We start from the raw sequence: 21,331 nt of genomic DNA on the forward strand, positions 1-21,331 counted from the left end.
TAAAGAATAACCCTCCTTTGTAATATGAATATTTTGGAATACAAGGCTGTGAAAAAAAATTATTTGGACAATTCTAAACCACAAATTTAGAATAAGCTTATATACACAAGAGGTTCATATCATTTCCATGCGCCACTGTCTAGATGCAGTGTTTACTGTTATTTCTATGTTGGGATTCCCAGGGTAATGTTGGGATCTTTAATGATTTAGGTAACCGTGGTAATGTATTTGCGGATTTATATATGTATGATGTTTGCTTATAAGCCTTTACAAATATTTCTCTCACATATTATGTTTGCACTCGTATTTGAATTGATTTGTGAACAACTTTGTGAATAAACGCTCTCAGAAAGGGCTTATACAAAGTATTACAATATAATTATCGTTGTTAATGAATCAGTAAACAAGTGCTTATCCTTAAAATGCATCTCTCCTTAGGTTTGAAATAGGGGTAGACACTGCCTACACAGGGACTCTCGAGTTTAATCCTGTCACCACCACAGAGGACTCTTTCTGATGTGCTGTTTGACCTCAGATGCTCCTGCACCATGTGAAGTATTTACAGAGCAGCAGAACCTCTGACCTTCTCCCCTGCAGTCACCTGGCTCTTCTCAAGCAGACTGACAGGAGGAACGCCACGTCTGTCTACACTTTTCTTCCTCACTGAGCCAAACACACAATTGCTCTATCTCCCATTACAACCTTTGTGGCCTTTACTTCCTTTCTCTCAGTCTTTTTTGGTTTGTTTTTGTTATTAAGAAATACTAATTTACGCATGGCAGCTTGACAGTAGCTGTTGAATAAAAGGAAGGAACACTGAGCCCACGCCAATGAAACACCACTTCATGCTTCCCTACAAAGGAAGACAGTGAGACAGTGAAAGTGAGGAATATGATTTTAGGGCTGAGCATCTACTTCGCTGTAGACTGTAATGATTTGTTTTCTTATACTGTTTATACCCCGTGTTTGCCTACTGGTGGTGGTCAGAGGGCCCGGTGGCGCCTGTGTCCGGCAGCCTCGCCTCTGTCAGTGCGCCCCAGGGCAGCTGTGGCTACAATGTAGCTTGCTATCGCCAGTGTGTGAATGTGTGTGTGAATGGGTGAATGACTGAATGTAGTGTAAAGCGCTTTGGGGTCCTATGGACTAGAAAAGCGCTATACAAATGCAGGCCATTTACCATATATGCTGAGCAGAATTGTCATCACTACAACTGATCAAAAATAAATAAACACAATTTCTACAAACACAATTTTCTTCTTTCTCGAGTCATTCAATGCAGTGTAAATGTTTAATTACCAGCCAGTAACCTGAGGTACTCTGAAATTTTTTAAATGTTTCATAATTGTCTTGGTTTACACCTATCACCTGGTGCCCGATCCAATTAATTTTGCAGTGTCTTAATGGCAGTAGCTACTGTGGATGTATACACAGAAATGCCAGCATAGTCTTGCACAAGATTATCCATTTCTGGATAGTCATGTCCAAGACTGCATGACTATAGATTTCATATCCCAAAGACATCATGGAGGAAATCAGTATTTGACATTTTGTGGCCTGATTTCTTTCACTGCTAATGATGCTGAGGTCTTAATGGTACATGTCAGAGTAAAAATTAAATTTCAGCTATTATAATAATAATAAACTTTATTTATAAAGCACACTTAAAAACCAAGGGTATGCCAAGGTGCTTAACAAGTAAGATAGAGAATAGGAGGAGGATAATAGAAATAGGACCAAAGCAAGTACTAAGTATGCAAGCAGATAACTGTCACTGATACATAGGAAAGCAACGGGTACAGAGCAAACAAGAATTTAAATGAGCATAAAAGTGCATGATATAAAATCATAAAATAAATATTAACTAGAGGGAAAGGCAAGATTGAATAAGTGGGTTTTTAATCGTGATTTGAACAGTGCAATGGAATCAGATGTGTGGAGGTCGAGAGGAAGGGTATTAGCTTTAAGGACTTGTAAATGTCTAGCAATTTTCTGGCCTTGGTGATCATTTGACCATACATTTGTTAAGGGGTTTACTCTGTACACTTGAAACATTTCATATACCTCACATCAGTGGCCAAATTAGAATAACCAGTTAACCTAACATGTCTTTTAACTCTGGGAGGAAGCTGGAGTACCTGATGTAACACCACACACCTACAGCGAGAACATGCAAACCTCATAAGGAAGGGCTTCTGTGTGGCCAATCAGACCAGCCCAACCAGCTTTGTAGTTACTATTTCAAAGTAGGAATGTACATGCAAATAGATATTTTTCCTTCCACTTCACAGTAGTTCTGTTTTGCTGGTGGTTGTAGCTCAGGAGTTACAGCATGTTTTTTAGTGATCAGATGGATGGTGGTTTTATCTGTGACTGCTCCAGTCTGCATGCCAAACTATCCGTGGGCAAGATACTGAACCCCACGCTGCTCTCTGAAGTCTTCATTTGAGTTAGAGAGAATTTAGACATAGAAAAAAAGGTGCACTGGTGAATGAAGCATGTTGTATAAAGTGCTGTAGGTGCTCAAGAATCGTAGAAAAGGACCTATTTGGTGATAAAATTAACAAAGCTATCAGTTTTTGTTATTTTAGGCCTATAATTGCCATAAAACATGACATTGTAATAATGAAAATGAAGAGCCAAAGTATTTATAGTTAAACAGGCTGCTTTGCCTTCATCATAAGGTTCAAAGACCTTTTGTGGCTCCGTAGAGATTCGATTAAAAATCGAACCGCCCAGTTAGTTGCTTTTAATTTGATTATACGCTGCTATTGCATAACACTTCCAAAGGTAAAACAGATGGTAATTATTGCAAATAGTCAGTGTGCTTTCTCTTTATAGTGCAGCATTTTACACAGCATGCATGTGCATCTCCTTTTCAGACACAAAAACCTCTTCTGGAGGGAGATGTCGAAACAAAGGAATGCTGTATCATTCCAGGTGAATGAAAAAGCCCTCAGTCTCTGACCCGTGACCCCCCTTCATTCAAACACTCCACTCTCTTATCTCTTTTTCTTATCAGCTGCACTGCCAGAGCTCATGCAGCTGTGTAAGAATGCGTGTGTGTATTTCTTCTACACACGCGTAGATTTATTTGACCAGTGAGGGCAAGCAGGCTCCAGGGTCGGGGTCATTCGGTCCGCTTGTGTGTGTGCATTATGAGGTCTGATGTCTGCAGAGCACCAGAGTGTATACACTGAGTAAAGCTCTGTTTACTCTCTTTCATAGATCCTCCATTAGAGCTCACTCTGATCATCCACCAAGTGCTTCATCATGAGGGCAGACTGGCTAAAAAGTGCGTTATTTAGACAGGATGCGGTCTTACTTAAACAGCTTGTTCTCAAATATTTTGTGTTCATTCATCCAAAGAATATTACAGTTTTATGACTGCACATACTTTGAATGACGGGTTGCATTCGGAAGCAGATAAATGTTACGTTTCAAATATGCCCCACCTTAAACAAAACGGCAAATCATTTATGTAAAAAACCCCAAATCACATGCAAAGTTTCTCTCTGGAAAAGCCTTGTTGATTAAAGGGAAAATTCACCTCCAAATCATTGTTGTTGTTGTTTTGGGTTTTTTACATTACTTTGGTGTGAGTCACTCTGTTTGGAGAAATCAGCTACAGACGCATTAACCCCTCTCTTGAATATAAAAGAACTAAATGGCACTTTTTTTTATGGAGATCAAAACTGTAAAAACTATACCAGCTGTGTTTATCGATCTGCAGAACAAAGCATACATCCACCTGTTACAAAAAGTAGGCGACAGCTCGGCAGGACATAAGCATTAATGGTGTCCCACACTCAGCTGAGATGTAATATCAGCTAGCTGCACTCTCCTTTTTCGGTGGACATGGACAGTAGAAAGAAAATAATTCCTACAAAAAATCATTCTGTGTTACGGGATTTTTTTAATCACCTAGGTCATTGGTGTGGACACAACAATCTGCCCAGCACACTAAAATGTGCCATTTAACTCCATTAATTTAGCTCTATTATATCAAAGACAGACATTTTTACAGCCGGGGCAACTGACATGAAAACAACAATCTGGATGGATAAAACGCACTCCAGGGTGGAGGTGGAAAATGGGTAAATCTGATTTTGGTTGTACTGTTCCTTTAAGTTTTTGAGTTTAAAGGAGAGAGGGAAGAGGGGGTGTAGATAGAAGCTAGTGGCTAAGTGGATGTGAATCTTTTTTTCTCTGCCCAAACAAAGCACTGTGCGGTGTGGGTGGCAGAGGCAAGGGGCTTTCACCTCAAACCTGACTCACTCCTGCTATTTATCCAACACTAAATCCAATCCTACCTACTAATGTGGTGCAGTGATTATGTGTCACTTTGTGCCTATGATAACAAAGGTAGCGAAAATAAAACTTTGGTAGGGATGACGACCGTTTTTTTTAACCATCGCTGCCCTTTAAACTGTTGTGGCCAAATTTACAGTAATGCAAACCACGACGCCAAACCAGCAAACATTGGGGGATATTTTGTGTGGATAGGTCTGTTTACCTTTGGGCAGAAAAACTCCTCACTCTGTGAGGTAACATAAATGTTTTTTTTATGTGTTTACGTATCAAAATTGTGCCTTCTTAAAGAGGTTATTGTTCTTTAGATTTCATAAGAGACCCAGGGAAAGAAAAACAAATGTGAGTTGAATCTGTGTTTGCACATTCTTTGCAGATGTGTGCGTGCATCTGATTTTACACAGTTGCATCAGGGAACAATTGTTAAGAAATGTAGTCATAAAACATCCCACCCTTTATAAATTGTACTTTCTGTCATGACTGCACTTCCCTTTAACTTCAGTTACAAGTTCAAGAATACAGGTTGGCAATTATCGAACTGGCTTCACACAGACTGTGTGATATTTTATTCCTTCAGTAATGAACACTGGCAATGTCCTCTTGCATGATATAGAACAGTCATCTGTAAAGTACAAGGGTTTCAGATCTTCACATTTGTTTCTATCATTTCATATCTTCCCTTGTGCTGCCTCTTTCAGCTGTGGTTCAGTTCATCGTTACTTTTTGCTTTTAAAAGTGTCAGTTTAACATTTTGGGAAATATACACGCTTTTTAATTTAAAATAATAATAAACGTGTCAGCAGTCAGTCAGCTTAGCTTAGTGTATTATCACAGCTAAACCTGTTGCATGCGTATTTCAGGGAGTTCCTTTCTCAAGGCACAAAATAAAGGGAGGAGAATATTTAAATCAAGCATCCAAACTATTTTAGTAATGTTTACGACATGTCAGTAACTGCTTGCGCAGCTATTTAATTCTGAAAAAAATCAGGTCTTATTTTTTGCGCTTGATATTGAAATGAACTTAGTGCCTTTTTTGTAAATCAATAAAATAACCACACCTTGGCCTGTTTAGTAAATCTGTCCCCACCTTTGTAAGACACTAAATTGTTTTGTTTCCATTTGACCTGTTATGTACATTTTTGTATGTATTAAAGATGAGGAGACTCAAAGGTGTTAGGCTGTAATTGTTGTTAAATTAAGCTATGTTAAATTTCACTTGGTTTTATATTTTCTTTTTTGTAATATATGAGTCTGGTATCAACCATTACTCATCACTCAGCAAGAAATGTGGAATTAGCCTTACAAACCTTTGTGCTATGCTTAAGGAGAGGGTCAGAAAAAGTCAGAGCTGGGATATCCTGTTGTGACTTTATTAGCCGATATATCAAAGTGAAACTACAAAAAATTGCATTTAACCCATTTTAAGACTTAAAATACACGACAGCCATCTCCTACCCTCATCTTTGTAAATGTGCACTTATTTCCAGTGTTCACTCTTTTCCTGTTATTACCTGCCTACTTCTCAGTTTGCATATATGTGAAAGTGACGTATTCCTCTGCATTCCACTGCCTGTTAACCTGCAAGCCTCCTCCAGTCTTCCCCATCTCCCTGAACAGTCAGTTGAAGTGGTAATAATCTATTCCTTCCTTCAGCTGCAAAGAATTTAGATTTTCCTCCAGGTTGCCTCCAGTCATGTCCTACGAATGAAAAGATGCCACGAGAGAAAGAACATTAACAGAAAACATCATGGCAGGCCACAGTTTCTACAACACAACTTTCATTCACAAACATCATCATTTTCTTTCAAGTGTGGACTAATCAGCCATCAGGGTTTGTGGACTTCAGAATTCTTTTGACTTGGTATTTCTTACTTAAAGCAGCAGCAAGCAAGAAGGAAAAGGAAATAAATAGTGAGAAAACAACCTTTTCCTGCAGCTTTGTCTTTAAACTGGGGGGAGGGGGGGAGTGTCACTGTGTCATTGAGCTTTTTACATAGCTAGCTGTTACCTTTGATTGCATGTGAAAGTAAGGTTAACAGACTAACTATGCAAGAAAAGAATGACATGCTCGATGTGCATTTTGAAGCTGATACAGTAGAAATGTTTCTGAAATGCTGATATTAGCACATTTATTGCACTTATCAGACCATCTTTGACACTCTTGTTTTGATAGATTTACTCCTTTTTTTTCTTTTGTTTTCCAGTGCAGGCAGCTGTTGCTAATGTTGGAATATCAAATTTTCCTGCAGGATTTTCTGCCACTCAATCAGGCATTCCTTTATATGAAGGAATGCCTGATTTGAACAACAGTTTTTTGGAACATCCCGTCTCTTGTGAATACCAAACTCTCCTATCAAGGGCCAAATTTTCAAAATCCTGAACAGATCCAAGAGGAGTTGCAGAAGTCTTGTTTTTGAGGCTACTTGAATTACAAAATGCTAAAAGGTCCTTATGGAATTTGACCAATGATAGAAAAACATGATAGACTCCCTCGGCTTTAAGCCAAAAGAAATACAACAATAAATGTTTGACTAAACTAAAGGAATTTAGGTTGAACCAGAGTCTTTGAGAAAAGTTGAAATCAATATATTTGCTGATAATAAATATTTGACACCTGGGTGTAAACCCAGTGTGATTGAGTCCAGGTGTTTGTTTATGTGGATGTCATAGAGAACAAGAGAGAGAATGATTGGGTCCAGGTCTCCATCTCCTCCGACTCTGATTACTTCTCCCAATTCCCATAATTGAGCAATTAGTAGACCCCTGAGGTGGGGTGGGGTGGGGGTCACCATAGATTTGAATCTGAATTTGGCTGTGTGATAAATAGATATTACGTGATTTAACTGCCACAATGGATGTGTGTGTCATTACATACTGAAAACCAATGAATAAAAAGAAACTGCCATTGTTCTAGGTAAAGCCTATGTGTACTGCCACGATCTGGAGCATAAAATGCAAACCATGATGTGTTATATGCAAACACAATAGTGGCAAAAACATGTAATGTTTGTACAAGCATCGTGTGATCAAAGATCAGGCTGCTGTCTCTACCCATTTCCTGACAGCCTCTCCTGTGTTTGTGTGTGTTATGTCGTGCAGTGGGCACACGCCCTTCATCATTATGTTGTTAACATAGATTACAGACCTGAGGAACAGATGGTCAGAAACAGCAAACATACAACACACAAACATGCTTTTTGCTCACCAGTTTGACACAGATGATGAAAGGAGCGGAGGCGTTTTTGTAATGCAGAACTTGAATCTTTGGCTTAGGCCTTTCCTAGAAAGATACGGGAACACGAGAGAGGTTAATAAAAAATAAATCACTGGAATAAAGCCATCTTGGAGACCTGTTTAATGTAACAAATATGATCTCACCTTGGACTCCTCGTATGTATAGAAGCCTTTCTGGATCTTGTTCTCATCCACATCACAGAAAGCCTTGACCTAAAATAACAGAATGACACTAATTTCAAACACGCATTTCACAACTTTTTTCATTATCTGTATCTACTGAGACACAGGAAGCAGGTTGATTTGGCTGGTTATTTCCATCTGAAGGCAACATACTTTCTTCTGATTGGCTGGGCTAAGCGATCGGTACAGCTTTCGGCCTTGTTTACCAGCGTTCCATATGGTGAAGCTCTCCCATTGGCTGAGAACTCTCTCCTGCAGGAAGTCTACTCGCAGCTTCCAAATAGTCTCTCTGTGAACAGAGTGGCCAGAGAAGTCTAAATTAATCAGACTGTCACTGGTACAACTCCGAGATTCTTTTTATTTAGTGTGGGGAAAGAAGCAGTTGAATCTAAGCAGCAGGTTGAACACTTTCAAGGAAGCTGAAGGTCTTGGGAGAAGCTCCCCTCTGAACCCGTTTAACAGTTTCTGGGGTTTTTTTGTTTGTTTTTTAGAGATTTCTCTCTGGAAGTCCCACTCTGACCACTTGTACTTGCGATTTCACACTGAGGCTCAAAGAGCAAGTATCACCTACTGAGTCAAAATGAGCAAACTTTCACATTATGAGTCACTACTAGTGACATGAGCTGGCTCTTAGGCTATGAGCTAAGGACTAAACAACAGCTTTCAGTAAAAGACTCTACGAGTATGTTTGTTGTGTATTTGACTTTCCTAGATTCAATTAATCTCCCACAAAAAAAAACAAAGACTTCTACTGTAACTCCTTAAAGTGGCTGAGGAAGAATATTTACCATTGGTGAACTGTAACATGTGCTGTAGTCAAAATACATCAAAACCACTTGTTTCCCCCTTCTCTTATTACCTACCCTTCTCGCCAGATCTGAATCCCTTCATCCACTTCCCCAAAAATTAGATTTAAGTTGAGCAGTCGTCATTTACACTGACTGCAAAAGCTCTGGGATTAGAGGAGGAGCAAGTGTAAGGGTACAAAACAGAGCTTCCAATGACCGATCGAAAAAAAAGCAGCTGATGAAATGTTGGTCAGTTTGTTTACAACCGGTCTGATTGAGACAGCCTAACTTAGTTGTGCTCTATTGTAAATGATCAGTGAATACAAATGAAAGCTAAAGCTACAAATTTAAACCATCCTTTCGGTGTCATACCTTTACAAAGCGGCAAGTACTACATTTATTAAGTTGTGATCTGTTGCTTTAAGTAGATGGAAAATTGTATGCATGTAAATTAGTTTGACTTCCTGTAACCTCTGCACAACTGTGTACAGGGTTCTCTCTCTCTCTCACACACACACCCTCAAGATTAAATCTGTCTATGTTTACAAGCTTAACCCCCTTCTACTCACATTTTAAAACAAAGGCACTAATAATGAGAAATCAAGCAGACATTCTCAGAAAGTGCTTCACTCTCATCTCTTGATGCGAACTTCTTACTTTTTTAAGCACTGGGCCTCATATGGCAAGCAAACCCGATTCCACCATCATCGTGGAGCTCGGGTGGTCTCCAGATTCCTTGGTTATTATGCATTCTCTATACAGGCTTTGATTCTAAGGCAGGGCAGCAATATGGTAGAGATTAACTACACACAAACCTTTTCATCTCATTTACAAACAGTGCATTTCTGTGTAAGTAAGCCTCCCAACTCAGTTACTTTTTGGCAGTATCTTTTAAAAGACTTGACACCTCACATTTAGCACATCTACAATTACATGCATGAGCAAGATCGACGTAAATAGACAAAAATAAGATAATGGTTTCATTTCACTAAAGAGAGGAAGTAAGTAGGCAGTACATGGGAAGGGGTTATAAGAAGTAGGGGAGAGTGGAAGGCAGCTAGCTTGAAATAGATCTCCAAAAATAGATGATAGATGAAGACAGAGGAGGATGATTGGTGAAGGAGTGCGTCAACACGGGCAGATATACGAGCACTGGTTAGACGCAAGGGAGAAAGGAAGGAAAGAGGGAAGGAAGGTGGGATAACAGGAAAGAAGGGATGAAAGGTTAGGCAGTGTGAGTGGAGAGAAGGCAGGAAAGATCTTTTTCTTTGGTGTGTTTTAGATTTAGAGACAGACCCACACACCTGCAGAGACTGCATGCTGATGCACAGGCAACAGCAGGAATGCACACGTGCTCACACACACGCGTGCACGCGCGCACACACAACGCTACGCAATATGTCAAACATTTCTGTTCACAACGCAATCCGATTCCCTCCCAGCACCACTGGACAGATACTGAGCATTCCACAGAGAGAAGAAAACGCATAGAAATTCCTGATTCATACGCTGGGAAAGTGACTGAAATTCCACAAACTCAAGCTTACTAAAACACGTGTCTGTGTATGTGTGTGAGTATATCTGTGTGTGAGCTCTGAGAAAATCTGGGATGCCAGTGGGCAGCTGTGAGTAGGTGGAGGATCAACACCATGTCCAAGTATGTGTGTGTGAATGCAGCTGAAGAGGAATGATGGTTGGACTGACTCAGTTACGGAGTGAGTGGCTGCTTTCTCATGATAACGATATATCAGCAGGCACTGGTCAACCCGGAACAGACCCCCACCATGACGAAGACTCTGGTAAAAAAAGAGAAGATCCTCTGGGACTCCCTGGAGACAGAGAAGAAGAATTATGGTATGATATGACATATGCCCAAACACAGAGAGCTGCAGCTAGGCCTTACCTCCACTAATCCGAGTCACTAAACTGAACCTCCTGAATATTTGGTGCTTTTTAAACTGAATTGTCTGACAAATAAGATGACTTGGTATGCGGCTAAATAAAGACCATCTAGTCCATGTTGGAAGTGCTAGCTGATAACTTGCCACACTACCTTCTAGTCTGAATCTTGTAAATTCTGATTCCAAAAATCCAATATAGCAACATTTAAATGCTAACATTAAGGGTTCCTTTCTTCTTTTAACAACAGTCCACAAATAAGGAGTAGACCAGTTGCTGGATGTTTGGGAGATTAACGTGTTGCACTCTTATCTGATATAAGACTCCAGCTGGTTAACAGTCCTGGGTGTTGTCTGTCCTGTTTGTAGTTTCATGATTTTTAGCAACACTTACTTTTCAAGCCTTTCGTAAACCCTGTCCTAACCTTTTGTGTTGTTATGCTCACTTTTTCACGGAACAGTAAAATGACATGATATATTTTCAGTGTTCTATAATGAATAAAATATGGATTTACGGGATTTGCAAATCATTCCCTTCTGTTTTTATTAGCATTTTCCACAGCGTCCCAGCTTTCTTGGATTTGGGCTTATATATCAGATATCAAATGTATTTTTGATAGTGAGAACATTTAACAATTGTGTTTTTAGCAGTGTGCTAGATGTGAGAAAGGAAAACGTCAGGCAAGGTTTCAGTTGGATTTTCACAGAATTTCCTAGTTTTCATGTGTGAAAACAGCTGATATGAGTAGGGGTGAGAAGTCGAATGCTTTAAAGGATGTTCTTATCAGCTGCTCGAACAGTGTCTGAAAACTCCTCCGTTTCCACACCTTTCCATCTGGGTAATTCTTTCTGACATTCACAACCAATTCATACATTCAAGAAGTGACAGGTCAGGTGTATAGAGGTGACCGATCACTATTATTTCTGACATTTGGTGAGTCGACAAGAGCAACAAAGTGGGTTTGTGAACACCTCAGAGAGTCAGTTTGAGTAATAGGAATGCTTACCTTGCCTCCCTCATCAAACGGCCCAACTTTCTGATACCATTCCCGTGAGCAGAACCATGTTGGCATGACAACACTGGGCCCATGGGAGGTGTACACCTGAAACCGACAAACTGTTAGAATTTCATAAATTTTCAGTTTGTGGCAGATCTGTAGGAGTATATTCTGGTCAATAACCTAATAAAGAGACAATATACAGTGTCATATTAGCTACACACCGTCCAACTTAAATTAATTGTTTGTGTTGCTGTGCTTGAGATTCATTTGAAAAAGTTTTCATGCACATTTTTATTCAAGAATGTATCTAATGCATCTGGTTTTACACGTTCTTACCTTTAGCTCACAGGGTGCCAGGAGGAGCACAGGCAACGTCAACACATTTTTAAAAAAGTTTTTTCTTGTGCCACTTTCAGTAAATAAAGGTTATTAATTACTATGTTTTTATTTTTCTTATACTATTTCTGTTATTTCACATTGTGCGAACTTTACTGGATGGATTTTGAAGCTACTGGCTCTGAAAAATTTCGCAATAGTATTTAAGCAACAAGCTGCACTCAGGAGAAGTTTAGTTCTATTCCTGAAAACAAAATAGGTTAGAGTGCAGCCACATGTGCTTTCTTAAAGCAGTGTGTGTGCTTCCTGAAGTGTGCAGGGGAAGGATACACATTTCCATCCTCTCGCATATGATTCTTTGACTAATGAGTTTGTTTTGGCTTCTCCTCGTTTCTCTGACCGCAAAACTCTTTTAATACATCAGGATCGGATTATGTCCACTATATTTCTTTCTCTTTTTACAGATGCAGGCCCCCATCTCATTTGTTACACCAGCACCCAGCCCCCTCTCAGTTCCCCACCCCTGCTTGTTCCTCATCTCTGTGTGCATTTTGTAACAGTAATATTTTTGCATATTGAATCTAAAGGTCATTTCAGGTGGTCCTACTTCCCTCTCCCACTACATCACTCTGTCTTACACACTGTGTGCATATGCATTTGTATTTGTGTGATTGTTCATGGTTGAAGTGGAAATACTACTGCGTAACAGAAATGCATCACAGATGAAAATAATTGTGCAAAACATCTGGATCCAGGCAGTTGAACAGCTGGACAGAATCTGGAGTGTATGAGTGTGTGTGCATGTGTGTGTGTCCGCCTACGTGCATCTCTTTGCCTTTCTGTAGTAATATTGCAACATTTTGCAGATGTAAGCTGTGGCCAAAAGCATGAATAAGAGACCAAGTTCTGGGAAAGACTGAGAGCATTAGGGTGAACGTGAGTAATCAGAGGGGTAGAGAACATTTTAGACAACCATATCTAATGCCCTACAGATGAATGTTAGAGTAAAAGAAGCAGTGCTCAATGTAAATTTTAAAGTTTAACTCGGTTAAGTCCAGTTTCTTTGTCAAGAAAGTAAAAGCAAAGGCAGATAGAGTCAAGAAAGAGAAGGGGAAGGAAAAGGAAAAGGAGCGGCTTTTAAGACTGCAGAATCAATGTATGATCTCATTCTCATGCTCCATGAAACTTAATATCATATAAATATCCTGGAATGTCTGCTAAGGAGTTATGCAGACCTTGTGTGTGTGTGTGTGTGTGTGTGTGTGTGTGTGTGTGTGTGTGTGTGTGTGTGTGTGTGTGTGTGTGTGTGTGTGTGTGTGTGTGTTAGGGAGAGTGAGCCAGTCCAGGTTGTCTTGTATCCTTAGTGACAGCGTGTTTTGTTAAGTCAGAAACAGCAGACTTCCATCTCTTCAAAAACAGACATACTTCCAGGGGTTTTACTTTTATATCACTGTTTTTTTTTATTACTTCGTGAATAATGTAACTTTTTAAAAACGCACTGGGTAAATATTTTCACTTGATCACATCGTCAAAGAAATTCTAAAAAAATGTTCCAATACTTATAGTGTGAATAAGTATTGGAATTTGCCTATTTAGAGCGCTTGTATGGCAAACACAAGTGGACACAACTCTCAAATCTTGCCCACTATATTTGATTATGAGTACAAGCATAAAGTCATAAATTACAGCAAAAACGTAGCCAAGCTGGTCAAGTGACCAAATGCTTTCATGGCTTTGAGTGATTAGTATGGCTCATGATTAGTTCATAGTTCCTCTTGCCAGGGCCAACAGCTTGTGCATCTGTTATGCATCTATCAGGGTGTATTCACTGGTTACCTTATGGCTTCCCATCTATGACAGAAATCATAATTTCATTAATGTAGTCAGCACTTAGGTCAAGAATGTTTAACACCATTACCTTTTATGTCTTTATGGAGCCCTTTACCAATGAATTTGGAACTTACATGTTACTGTCATCATAGGACAATTAGAAAAAGACTGAACAAACATGGCTTATTTGGCTTATATCCCTCTAAAAAGAGCACGGTAGAAGAGTCCACAATACTAATAGAATAATGGAGATTTTATTCATAATGCACAGTGTCAGATTTGATGAAAACCTAATATAGTATATCTGCACAAACATCTCATACCTACTGACATGCACCCTGGTGGAGGGATGATGACCTGGGCTTGTTTTGCAACCACAGGGCGCGGGCACCTTGAGTAGACCATAAAGTCTTTGTATACCAAAGTATTCTAGAGCTAAATGTAAGACTATCCATCCAACAGCTAAAGCTTGGCCCAAATTGGGTCACGCAACAGGACAATGATCCCAAACACAGCAGCCAAGAAGAAGCAACGTGCTGCAATGGCGCAGTCAAAGTCCCAACCTCAGCTTGATTGAAAGGCTGTGGCAAGACCTCAAGAGAGCCGTGCATAAGCAAATGCCCACAAACCTCAATGAACTGAAGCAACGCTGTAATGACAAGTGGACCAAAACTCCTCCAGAATGATGTGAGAAAACGATGAAGTCATACAGAAACCAATTACTTCAAGATATTGCTTAAAAAGGTGGCTCTACAAGCTACTGAATCACAGGGTTCATATATATAACGAGTCCTTTGGCATGACTGCAGATGCCGTCAATGTATGAAATATAACAAGGAGCACAGAAACAGTTTGAAGCTTGTAGGTTTATTGAGTAGTGAGCTACCTGTTTTCTTATTTTTTCTTATTTTTTTTAAATGATGTACTCATGTACAGCTTTACAGTATAATAAAACTAAAGTGCTTGTGTATGATGATTTGGTAGCTGCACAAGGCTTTCTACACAAAGCTCAAAACTTTTACCAGCTTCCACTACAGGCTGCCCTCAGCAGACAGCTGACACTGGGGTCTGTTTCCTCTGCTGGGATTGTGATAGACAGAGAGGTCAGGAGTGATGCAGCATCCTCTCTCCACTCCACAAACACATTTCCGTGGAAACTGCGTACAGCAGGTATGTATCCTGTTTCAAACTGACCTAGTAGCTGCCTGTCACGTGACCTCACGCATTCACATATGCATGCGAAAACACATTAGTCGGCAATCAAAACATGCTCCGCTAAGCTGCATTCATTTACCTGTGTGATGAGCTGGTCCTGACTGAGTGTGTTGATCCAGCGAGTGTAACGCTCTGTAGATCCTTCCGGTACTCGCTGGACTCTGCAGCCAATCAGCTATCATGGAAACACACATACACAACTTTGTGAGTAAAATAAAAAATTTCACTCCAAGAACCACCCAAAACATTTTCAATCATTTTAGACAAAATTCTGTATCAGAGAGCTTCTGTGTTTGTTTTTTTTGTAAATCGAGCTGCACAAATTTCCAACGATTTGAGTAATTATGCTTCAGATTGAAGGCTGAGTTTGAAATATTAACTTGATTTTGAAGTTTAATAGAATTGTTTAACATATTTTTTTATTTCAGATAATAAAAAAACTAAGATATTATTGGCAGAATAACTAATAAGTCATCTAAAAGTTCTAATACATTTCACCCAAATAATGCAAACTACTGCTTCATATCGTGTTTCCTATGAGACATATTCAAGCAAAAAAAGGAAAGAAAGAATTACATCAGAATCAGAGGATACATAAAGAGAGATTATAGAAAACTGAAAAACAAAATACGGGTCCCATTTTTTCACCTACAACTATAAAAAAATTACAGTTGGAACAGAACCAGGCAGGCTGTTTATGGAGGACAGCAAGCCTGCTGTCTCTATGCTGTCGCCCTTATTTTCCACACACACATGACCTATAACCCCTGACCTGCCAGGTCAAAGAAAGCATCAACACCGGATACTCACTCTGTTCTACATGCCAACTGTACAGCAGCACGCGCACGCATGCACATGCTCACTCTTACAAACAATATCTTTTTTGTTGTTGTTGTTTTCATTTTAACACTGATAGTCAGAGGGAAAGGTAGAGAGGAGGAGGAAGAGAAGTGAGAAGAAAAGACAGGGAAGGAAGTGATTAAGCAAACGCTTAAGAGAGAACTTACAGTGTTTTTGTGCAAGACGGACGCCTCATACTGCAGACGAATTCTTTGGGGCAACATAATGTCATCCTAAAGTTAAGAAAATAATTATTTTAAATGTCTATGCCAATAACATGTGACAACAAATGGACAATACACACAATTCTTTTTCATTTGCACTTAATGAACTATATTAGAGCTTGGTCAAAATGGTTTAGGTTGAATTTTCTATTGTTAGTTTTGACAATTTTAGCATTTTAACATAAAAAACAATTTTTTAATAATCTCGGAGGGTCTGTCTAACTGCAATGATAGATAGAAAATAGGCAAAAAACTTGATGTACACAGAACAAGAGTTTATCTTCATAGCGTGGTTGAGATAAAGGCTGTATTTAAAGTTTAAGAGGGTAAAATATATCAGTATATCAGCATTACCAGAAAAAGAGTCACAAGAATAAACAGAACTAGTTGACTGCTTTCAGATAAACCAATCTCATAGGCACTGAGTGTTTTCTGTGAAAAGTTAGCAGAAAACAGCCAAGTTGATATGATGCGACTCCGAAAGATAAGAACAAATATAGCCAGAGGCGATCAGAGGTTGGAAGATTGTCAGATGTTTGGAGCTTTCATTTTTGGCTGTGTCAGATGAGTGTGTCAGGTGAGTGTTTCAGATAAGCAGCTACAAAGCACTGTGTCAAAAACAGAGCTATCCTAATCTAACTTAAACTTCTCTTTCATGTTCATGTTTAGCCCATCAGTCGGTAACTTGACTGCTGAGATCTGTGTTTGCATGTATTTTCTGGATAACTGAACACCCCGGTATGATTTCATTATTTTGGACATACTATTGTATGTGTTATGAAAGATATGAAGCACACTTGGTCACACCCACCGCATCCTGAAAGCACAAGTATTGCCCACGACTCTGACATATGGCCTTATTCTTTGCATATCCCACTGAAAGACAAAAGAACATTTCATGCTTATTTGTTCTTACAGTTTTAAATATGTCTTTGTGAGACAGTTAAATGTGTGCTTGGATTCTTAATGAACTGTCAAACCAGACAACATGAAAAAGCGCTGCCGGTGTGTAAGCGCTTAAGTAAAGGCTCATTTATTACATTTCTGCTAGCTTGAGGGCTTTCAAATGTACTGCAAATTGTAGCGCATTGAAATGTGTTGCACTACGTTACAATGCACATTCTACAAATAAGTAACAGACATGAACTTAACACAACCATCTGAAATCAGTATAAATTGCTGCAGAGTACCAGTTCCTGTTTCAGTCACGGAAAAAAAAGTCTCTTAAAGGTTGCACTGTATTTCTGCACTTCTCCTTAATTAAGCATTCACAAGAGTAAGTCCAACACTCATCACAGAGTGGAAGATTTTAAGGACCAGATCTTAAACGGCCCCTGATAAGCTGTTGCACCAATGGAAACTGACTTATTGTCTGAACTGCTTATTTTAATACAGTGGGCTGTATACAGACCTCGCTACCAACTGTGTAACGCTTCTGACAGTCACCAAACAAAGTAAAAGTACTTCAAAGCCTGTTGGACACAATTTCAATGAAACATTTTGTTCAACCCAGTAACCCTCGTGAAATGCTGAACGTGCAGATTCAGTGCAGCTGATCCCACTACTGATCAGCAGGGCCCAGAGTATAAAGACTGTTAGAAATGGCTCATTTACTGCCAGTAGGCCAATTTGGCAGCATTCAAGCTGCCTTCTTGTTAATGAGCTCAGTAGCTTTCACTGTTCTTTGGAGATTGTGTTTGGTTGAACTTTTGCCTTTGTTTTTGGTTGTTTCAGCATAAGGGCTGCTGCATGGCTGGTCTTTATGTCAACCATGTTCATATAAACTGATTTTACATGTAAATAAATCCCCCTTCTTTCACATACTTTCCATTTCTCCCCAGAAACTTGTCAGTACTCACCTCAGACGTGGTTTATTCTGGGGAATGTAACAATGGCTTTCATTTGATATCATTAGCTGCCACAAATGGTGATAGGAACAACTGGGAAGATGTTACGGGAATTATGAGCATCTACTAGCATTAAGGCCTTCATGTTCAACTACAAAATAAAGGTCACATAATTTGATTGGGAGCGTGGACTGACTGCTGATCATATCCCAAAAGTTACTGACCTCCTTTAGGTTGTTCAGAGTTGTGACCAGAGATCACCACTGAGATGCCCTTTGCCTCTAGCCTCTCCCTCCAACCTTCCACCACTTTTTTCGAGTCATCCTAAAAGACACGCACATGCATAAGAGTTAAGTGATGTCTCAAACTATGAGACAATGTATTCTTTCACTTGTGTAAATATGCCTACAAAACCTACGGTGCTTGCGTCATCAAACACCGACAGCTCCATGGATCCAGAGAAATCTTGGACCAATATGGCCTGCAGACATTCATCCAGCCAGCATGATGCATTATACACTGGCATGACAATACTCTGAGTAAAGAAGACACAAATAGAAAGTTTACACTCAGTTCAACTGCTGCTTTGGCAACCACAAAAACAACAATCAAGCAGGATGGTATAAACTGGAAGTGCAGGAGGGAAGTGATCTTGAAAATGAGTAAAATTGCAACTGTAGCACTTCTTTAATCAAAAGGGCATGGAAATAACAAAAGTCAAACTCCTATATAGTAAGTAAGTTGAAATTGCCAGTGTCTATATGTACAACGTTTCCAGTATATTAGGCACAACTTGGTTCAGACCAATCAAGCAGCTTTCTAATATTATACTGAACCTGTTACAGCTGCCAAAATAACTGACACAACTAAGGTATAGACTTGAGACATGTGGGGGTATTCAGTGGTACTTGGTGCTGATAATTTGGCAGTGGGTCCTGGATTTCTGGGGTGGGATCTCCATCAATCTGGCTTGTTTTACAGACTTCATGTCAATCTTTCATGGGGTAAGAAACTGGGCAAATAATTTAGGGACTTTTTCATTTTTAATGGAACAGTTTTGTTTTGCTTTTTCCATCTTGTCATTAGGTGCCCTGTGCTGAATTGGAGGCCGTTGATGTTGGGGAGTGCTTGGTTTGCAACAACATTTGTGTGGGTGTCAAAGTGAGAGTCACATAAATACCAGCACTCAATGTTTCCGAGTGCATTACACTGTAATATGTGGTTATTTTATTCATCTGTCCATCTACTGTTTAAATACTGTGGCTGACTGGTGTAGCCCAACAGATGCCACTTTCATTATTAGGATCTGTAATGGTTTCCCTAAAATAACTATAGCAAATATTTACGTTTCAAGCCCTGTATCTCTAGAAGACAAGCCTGTTGCTCTATTAGTTTGCTCTTAACAAATTAAAACCGCAAGTAAATGCCACACCACCGAAATAGAGACGAGGATAAAGCCTGTATGCTCAGTAAACAAACTATTTAGGGTGGTAATACTGGCCATATCACTTTTTATAACTTTTACTCTCCTTAATGTCGATATCGACATTAAATTGAGTCATCATCACCCACCACATCCACAGTGCTCTTCTCCACCTCCCGCTCTTTGCCTCCTGTCAGTGTTTCCGTGGTGCGTAGCCGCTTCGGCGGGTTCATGTCGACCTCTGACTCCCTGACCTGCTGCTCCGTGTCCTCGCTACGTCTCATGGGGCCAATATAAAAAGTAGCCAAGCGACCGCTAACTCGAGGGTATAGAATATAAGCTATAAGAAATGGTTACAAATGTGTGTACATGTACAGAAAGGCAGGCAGACACGCGAAATCCACGTGGATTAAAGCAAAGCCATTTTAGGACACTTCTCAACATGAAGTGGACCCATTTCTACTACAAACATCACCTAAAAGGTCTCCTGTGAATTTTAACAGCGGACATCGTGACAATTTATCCTAAAGATGTAGCTCAAACCCACAGTGTTGCTAGCAGTTTAATAACTTCCGCAAATAATGACTCCCGGACGCTCATTGGCTCATGCAAAACACGGACAGACACCGGATTCGCTGCGGTTCACTGTCAATCATCTAAAGCGGTGACGTAGACGAAGCGTATGTATTGCTGTTTGTTTGAAGATACCGCGTTTCTGAAAACATGGCACCGGTAAAGTGTAGGATGAGGCTTAATTATTAAACAAACTGTCTAATTCAAGCTATTGGGATATTATTGGGATATATTTTGCTGTGCTTGTTATATATATATATATCTATATATATCTATATATATATCTATATATATATATATATATATATATGCAACTGTTTGGTCAGACTCAGCACTGATGACATACAACTGTGCAGCTCTTAGCTCTCATGTTGAATAGGGACCAGATCAGTGTGTTTTTCATGTTAATGTTGGCAGCCATAGCATGGGATGTTTGTCTTGGTGAGCAGACAGAAAAACAGGATGGGCCATTGTTTTATATCATAGTTTTTATTTTCAAAAGTAACAGAATCACGAGGGAAGATTGTCTGTGTGTATAGGAATTAGTGATGCTGAAGTCATGATATCTAAACTCTGTTACACATTAGCTTCACTTCCACTGTATAGATTGCTAAACCCCCTTGTTATTCTCAAAATAATCCTCATTTGTTCTTTTTGTGCACTGATAAAACCATTCATGAGCAATAAAAAGAGAAAAGCCTAGAGGAACCAAGCTGCTTAACTTGTATATTATCCACTTTATGAAGACATAAACTGCCTTCCTCTTCTGGTTAATGTCCTGAGATAATTTTTAATGAAGTTCTGAATTTTATTGCACACACACGGTCCTCCTTAATCAGGGCATTGCATGGACAGGATGTCGTTTAAAAAACTGTTTTAAGTGAATACACACTGTGTTTATGTGCACGTGCTGAGACTAATTGTTCCCATGTTACTGTAACATCTCAGTCAGGCTTAGCTTAATCTATAACTCTGAATGATCCTTTAAATTGGACAGCTGCTTCACTGCAGGCCAGGAACAACAGCTAGTGTCATCAGATGAGGTCCAAACCAGGAATTATTTTTTTAATGTATGATAAGTGGAATTTAGATAACATTTAGACTCAATGCACAGATAATAATAATAATAATAATAATAATAATGGATTGGATTTATATAGCGCTTTTCAAGGCACCCAAAGCGCTTTACAATGCCACTATTCATTCACTCTCGCATTCACACATTGGTGGAGGCAGCTATGGTTGTAGCCACAGCTGCCCTGGAGCAGACTGACAGAAGCGAGGCTGCCATATCGCGCCATCCGCCCCTCTGGCCAACACCAGTAGGCCCACACCTGCGACAATGACCGTTTGCTCTTATGGATGCGTGCCTGTATGTGTAATCAGTCTCTTATTTCTCTCTGCAAACGGCAGTCTTATTTATCTTCACTAGACTGTTGCGCTGGAGGTTATGAAGCAAGGCAGATATTAATTTCTGACTGATAGAGATAGATAGTCGTAGTGAGTCATGCAAGATTAACTAAAACACAATTAGAGGTTCAAGCAGAGGTTATGTACTGGCTGGAAGTGAAGTTTATCTATTTCCTTGCAATGCAGGCCCACAAGGTCTCTAAGAACCTAATCGGTACTTT

At 39.6% G+C, this 21,331-nt stretch overlaps 1 protein-coding gene across 1 annotated transcript; it reads right to left on the reverse strand.

Annotated features, from left to right (window-relative positions):
- Nucleotides 1-1,609: 1,609 nt before the first annotated feature.
- Nucleotides 1,610-19,697, reverse strand: b3gntl1 (UDP-GlcNAc:betaGal beta-1,3-N-acetylglucosaminyltransferase-like 1). Its single transcript, XM_080879524.1, has 12 exons — nucleotides 19,277-19,697; nucleotides 18,123-18,239; nucleotides 17,929-18,028; nucleotides 16,669-16,733; nucleotides 15,801-15,866; nucleotides 14,873-14,968; nucleotides 11,419-11,514; nucleotides 10,218-10,342; nucleotides 7,879-8,014; nucleotides 7,687-7,755; nucleotides 7,514-7,588; nucleotides 1,610-6,006 (listed from the first exon to the last, which is right to left on the reverse strand). The coding sequence occupies exons 1-12, from the start codon at nucleotides 19,409-19,411 to the stop codon at nucleotides 5,926-5,928; spliced, it is 1,161 nt and encodes a 386-aa protein (XP_080735650.1). The 5' UTR covers nucleotides 19,412-19,697; the 3' UTR covers nucleotides 1,610-5,925.
- Nucleotides 19,698-21,331: the final 1,634 nt, after the last annotated feature.

This window comes from Rhamphochromis sp. 'chilingali', assembly GCF_963969265.1.
Source record: "Rhamphochromis sp. 'chilingali' genome assembly, chromosome: 4".
Taxonomy (NCBI): Eukaryota; Metazoa; Chordata; class Actinopteri; order Cichliformes; family Cichlidae; genus Rhamphochromis; species Rhamphochromis sp. 'chilingali'.

What these genes read in the sequence shown, in the direction of transcription:
- b3gntl1 (XM_080879524.1), bottom strand. Translation starts at nt 19,411, where the DNA reads ATGAGACGTAGCGAGGACACGGAGCAGCAGGTCAGGGAGTCAGAGGTC. An exon ending in AGGACCAGCTCATCACACAG is followed by an intron (nt 11,515 to 14,872) that starts GTAAATGAATGC and finishes TGTCGGTTTCAG; the next exon opens with GTGTACACCTCCCATGGGCC. An exon ending in GCCCAGCCAATCAGAAGAAA is followed by an intron (nt 7,756 to 7,878) that starts GTATGTTGCCTT and finishes CTGTTATTTTAG; the next exon opens with GTCAAGGCTTTCTGTGATGT.